Source organism: Hyaloscypha bicolor, assembly GCF_002865645.1.
Source record: "Hyaloscypha bicolor E unplaced genomic scaffold K444scaffold_175, whole genome shotgun sequence".
NCBI lineage: Eukaryota > Fungi > Ascomycota > Leotiomycetes > Helotiales > Hyaloscyphaceae > Hyaloscypha > Hyaloscypha bicolor.
In genome coordinates, this window is record NW_020194677.1 from 475,527 (window position 1) to 480,528 (window position 5,002).

At 46.9% G+C, this 5,002-nt stretch overlaps 2 protein-coding genes across 2 annotated transcripts; one reads left to right on the top strand and one right to left on the bottom strand.

Moving 5' to 3' along the window:
• Positions 1-226: 226 nt before the first annotated feature.
• K444DRAFT_573269 (alpha/beta-hydrolase) lies at positions 227-2,558 on the bottom strand. The gene is made up of 4 exons (XM_024877395.1): positions 1,983-2,558; positions 1,633-1,925; positions 698-1,582; positions 227-628 (listed from the first exon to the last, which is right to left on the bottom strand). Exons 1-4 carry the CDS (start codon positions 2,247-2,249, stop codon positions 367-369), a joined length of 1,707 nt encoding a protein of 568 aa, XP_024729359.1. The 5' UTR covers positions 2,250-2,558; the 3' UTR covers positions 227-366.
• Positions 2,559-2,774: 216 nt separating this feature from the next.
• Positions 2,775-4,512, top strand: K444DRAFT_668906 (uncharacterized protein). The gene is made up of 3 exons (XM_024887467.1): positions 2,775-3,074; positions 3,122-3,403; positions 3,543-4,512. Exons 1-3 carry the CDS (start codon positions 3,003-3,005, stop codon positions 4,464-4,466), a joined length of 1,278 nt encoding a protein of 425 aa, XP_024729360.1. The 5' UTR covers positions 2,775-3,002; the 3' UTR covers positions 4,467-4,512.
• Positions 4,513-5,002: the final 490 nt, after the last annotated feature.

Here is a 5,002-nt window from a genome sequence, read left to right on the forward strand (position 1 = left end):
TTTGCTGAAAGCAATACAAGATTTCGACATCAGAACCTACCATCTTCCTCGGCCCAGAAATTGCCCACGCATTATAGTATGGGCCCTGGTTGGAAGCCAAGGGAGGCAACGGGTAGTCGTAAGGGAATAGGGGAGGCCCAGGGCTGTTCGCCAGCGAGTGCTGGGCTGCACCCCGTTGTGGATCGCCTAATGGAGCACTGAGGTCTGAGAAGGGACTTTAGGAGATCGGATATCCGCACTGTTAGATTACACTTTATTACTACAGTAGTACAGTGCCTGGCAGGCTGGCAGGCAAGAGAATTGCTATTTTCAGCCCAGGTAGGGCTTTTAAGCTCGCGCTAGTTCCAAAGGGACAGACGAGCTACTTTACAACGTCCACACCAGAGCCAGAGCAGGGCAAGCCAGAAGTACCCAATTTCTTGGACTTGACAAGACAATTCCACTCGAAGCCTTTACCGTTGGACTTGGTACTGCCGATCCAGTAGTCGAACTCGCATTTCCAGCAACTGCAAGTACCGTCCCACATCCTGCATCATACATTTCTGGTAACGCGAGATTGGTCGAGGAAGCGTTGGTCGGGTCGAAAGCTAGCCTGATGAGGGTGGCATTGGTGGGGTAATACGACGGCCTGAAGTGAAAAAGTCAGTGAGTTCTGTGAAGATTTGGTAGCTGGGCAATAAATAAGGGAGATATATACCATCCGCCCTGATATGACTTCAAGCCATTGGCAGGATCTTTTGCAAATGTCGCCCAAGCTCCACGCATATAAGCCATGACTGCCAACTCCTCAACTGTATCATTGGCAATACCCTTGCCCGCTGGCGGCGTATTGAAGATAATTGGAATTTCCGATCCATGGTATGCGCCACTGTCTGTTGAGAGAGTCAAGTTCGTATTCTCAAATACACCAAACCAGCGATACCGCCAAGTGGGAACATGATTATAAACAGAGGCGTTTGCACGTGCTGCACATGGACAAAAGAATTTGTTCAAGTTGGTTTCTTCGTAGAAGGAATCCGATTTTGCACCACCGTGAAGAATGTCGCCCGTGCGGAAGATGGTTTCTTCGTTGTCGTTTGTGCCGATGAGAAGGGGTGCTTGGATGAACTTTCCAGAGAGAGAGCGAGCGTTGTATTCGGTGTTGCTGAAGACGATAGTGTTGTCAATGGTCGGTACGAAGGACGGCGCTGATGCTAACGCGGAGAGGATAGAGGTCGAGTTGGCCGCCCGCATGCATGCCAATGTACTCGAGGCATTGGAAGTTGTGGTGCCGCAACCAACTTGTCTTGTTATGTTGTACCACATTGCTGCGCTGGTTGTTTCGTTGAGGGGTGGGATAACTTGTGTCGTGCCAGATTCTAGGATCATGCCATTCACAATAGGGTCGCTTGGCCAGGCGTAGCTGTAGAAATCAATTGAAGCTGCTCCGGCGGACTGCCCGAAAAGGGTGATTCGATGTGGGTCTCCACCAAAGGCTGCGATGTTATCACGTACCCACTCCACAGCGAGTCGCTGGTCCAAAAGTCCGACGTTGGAGAATCCTGATGGGGTGCTGGGGAAACCAAAGATGTTGACGCGGTAGCTATGCAAGTATCAGCTCTCCCCGCAGAAGCGCGATTTAGGCAATCATACTTAAAAGAAACAATGACTACATCCTCTAAATCTGCGAGGTACTGCCCATCGTATTGAGGATCTCCCGTCCATCCATTCTGAAACCCCCCACCGTAAACCCACAGCATCACGGCTTTGGCAGGCTCTCCCGTTTGCGGTTTGGTCCAGAGGTTCAATGTGAGGCAGTCTTCGCTCATCTTTGCTCCTTTTTCCGCACCATCGATGACAATTTGAGCCCCTGCCGCTGTGAGATTTGCAGGATTGGACGCTGCATTGCTACTGCCGGTCTGCGGAACGATAAGACATGAAGCCCCCTTGATAGAGCTAGTAGTCAGCAAAGTCCAGGAGATACAAGGATAATAGGCACATACAAAAGCGGAAGCATTGAACGCAGCGGTACCAGTGTATGGAAGTGGAGCAGCGTATCGTAGGCTTCCAAGAGGAGGTTGAGCGTATCGAATCCCGAGATACTCAGAGACTTCGGTAGCAGTTGGTGCGGCGTGTCCAATGACTGGACCGCTGCTTGTTTGTGCGGTCTGCCCAATGGTCCAATTTTGCTGTCGAAATTGGAGTGGGTGGTGCGCAGATGCAGCTGGAGCAATCACAAGACTATAACTGAGCAACTTGTCGAGTCTCATAGTGACGATTTATTTGAAGTGAATGTGCAACGCGTGAGGTTCTTGGAGCTAGGAAATTAAATATTCGGATAAGAAATGAGAGAGCCTTATATACTACGAGACATGTATGTTAGCCCCCAAGAATTGGATGTACAAGTATTCACTGAGTAAGGATATCCCAGGTCCGCCGCGGAACGTCAGCAGGCTTCATCTCAATGAAGGTGCAGGCCATCCTGTCTTCACGGAACATTGACAAATGAAAGCATTTTTATTTTGAAACGCATCAAAATCACGCCAGGAACAGGATCCTCAATCTTGATGACAATTGTGGAAGTTGAGTTGAATTGGATAGTTCGTAGAAAAGACTGGGGGTTGTCGAGGCAGCTTATGTCTCGTGTCTCGTATTTCGGATTGTTTGTCCAATGAGGCATCCATTTTGTTGAACCCTTGCCATCTCCAGCCTTGCCTTACGGGGGCAGTGCGCATCACGGCACAGCAATGTGGCGCGGTGCAACGTCCACATGCTTTCACAATTGAGCTGCCTGTTGCTCTTCAAGCACATCTGGAAAGTGTCCCGGGAAATCCAGCCTAGACACATCATTCAGTGGCACAAATACTCATTAGTATCGATATTGAACGCTCATTGGACTTCTTCGTAAACCTTCCCCACGGTTGCGCCGGCCCGTCAGGTCTCGCAGGTCTCCTGTCAAAAGCCAGTCTCACTGAAAACGGTTGAAGGCAGTCTCACTAAAGGAACTTCGCGTGCCTCCCGTAATGCCATTGCTAAGACGAACTCACACCAAATCGAGAGGAGGTTGTTTTGAGTGTAAGCGACGGAAAGTGAAGGTGCGTACGGATACCATGCCAATGTCTTCCTTGACTGAATGCGTCAGTGTAATGAAGTAAAACCAATTTGCGCGGGCTGTACAAAACATGAAACGCCGTGTGACTATCCGTCTGTAGAAGGGTCTTCCCAGAGGATGCCGCCCGCCCCACGACCTCGACCCGATAGGCTCATATTGCCTTCACTTCTCACATCCACTGCAGACAGTTCTGTGGCTGCAGCACCTCCTGGAATTGGGGTACTTTTCACTGGGCCGCGGCAATCTCTCGAGCCTGACCCAACCACTCCGCTGAAAAGACTTGGAAGTTTTGACACGGAGGATATAACTTTAGTACGAAACCCTTTATTTCCAACCCTGTTATATCTTCTTGGTGGCCTGCTGCTCTATGTTGAGTGGAGTCGTGAGGTGGTCTCGAATACCTGGGTACTTCCCGTCATAGACAGGAGCAGCTGACACTACCACTCTCTAGTGGCACCAGTTTATTACGGCAACAGCGGCAACGATGTCGGGTCCTTGGATGACAGAGCTGCCGAAGATTGCTCTTTCATGTGACTATCTCATCCATGGAATGATGTCAACTGCTGCACTTCACCTTGCATACTTGCATCCAGATCAACTAGAAAGATACCAACTTCTCTCAGTACAGCACCAAGATGTTGCCCTTGGGCCATTTCAAATTGCCATGTCAAACATCACAACGGAGAATTGCAACCAAGTCTTTGGATTTTCCCTCCTCCTGATGGTGTCGCACTTCGTATCTTTTCGCGCTCCCGAATTTTTCTTCCCGTCCTCGACAACAGGAAACAACGGCCTGTCCAACTGGGTCATTTGGCATCGTGGCTGCCAAACTATCTTGAACCAGGCCCGGGAAAGCATCACATCTGGTCCGCTTGCGCCTTTGATTGGTGAAGAACAGAGAGCAAGAATCTACACTGAGGCAACTAACCAAACATCAGGGGATGAAAATGACAAAAGCTTGGAGAATTTACTTCGGTGCCTCAATGAATCCTCAGCCATCGAAGCTTCCACGACCGTCGCTGAAATGGAAGCGTACGAAGATGCCACAACTCGGCTGCGCAGACTCCTCAAAGCTTCTTCACAGACAGAGGATCCTGTAATTCGTAGAGCTTTTGCCTCTATCTGGCCCGTCATAATATCTGACGTTTTTATTCAGCTTCTAAGTCAGTTGAAGCCTCTTGCACTTGTCATAATGGCCCACTACTGCCTGTTGATTAAGAACTGTCACTCGTGCTGGTATATGGAGCATCGAGCGTACCATATGTTTGATGCAGTTAAACAGAATCTGAGTGAGGAATGGATAATATATATAGAACACCCACTGAGGGTTTTTGGGGCGGGCCTTGGAGAAGACGACGCCAACTTGGCTGCTTGAAGGAGTGTAGTGGACAGTACACGAGTCAAATGTAAGAATCAAGCCATATCTTGTGACCCCGTCTGTGTTTTGCGTCACCTGTTGAGGCGAAGTCAGGTGTCATTTCTAGAGTCATGTGCGGAACTTCACGTGACTATGAATGGTTAGCCGCGGTTATATAAGTACTAATAACGCCAAGAACTAGATTATTAGCTACGGAATCAAACAGGTAATTATTGTAATTACGTAAATATAGATTTAATTAATTAGCCAAGAATAGCTAATCTTTTTAATATAATTTTTATAAATAAGTTCTTTAATTAAATTACTTAATATTACTTATTAATAAGAATTCTTTTTAAATAACTTCTAATATTTCAATTATAGAAAATTATATAAGAGCTATAAGTATTAATAAAGTATATATTATTTTATATTTAATTAATATTATTATAAATATAAATATAAGCTAATTATAGTTTTGCCTTTACTAGTTTAATTATAAGCTATATAAGTATAAGTATTAAAATATAAGTAAATAATTTTAAAACTTTTAT

Coding starts and splice junctions, on each gene's coding strand:
- K444DRAFT_573269 (XM_024877395.1), bottom strand. CDS start 2,249: ATGAGACTCGACAAGTTGCTCAGTTATAGTCTTGTGATTGCTCCAGCT. Junction 1,583..1,632: donor GTAGTCATTGTTTCTTTTAA/GTATGATTGCCT, acceptor ATACTTGCATAG/CTACCGCGTCAACATCTTTG. Junction 629..697: donor AAGTCATATCAGGGCGGATG/GTATATATCTCC, acceptor TTTTCACTTCAG/GCCGTCGTATTACCCCACCA.
- K444DRAFT_668906 (XM_024887467.1), top strand. CDS start 3,003: ATGCCATTGCTAAGACGAACTCACACCAAATCGAGAGGAGGTTGTTTT. Junction 3,075..3,121: donor GTAAGCGACGGAAAGTGAAG/GTGCGTACGGAT, acceptor TGAATGCGTCAG/TGTAATGAAGTAAAACCAAT. Junction 3,404..3,542: donor ACACGGAGGATATAACTTTA/GTACGAAACCCT, acceptor ACCACTCTCTAG/TGGCACCAGTTTATTACGGC.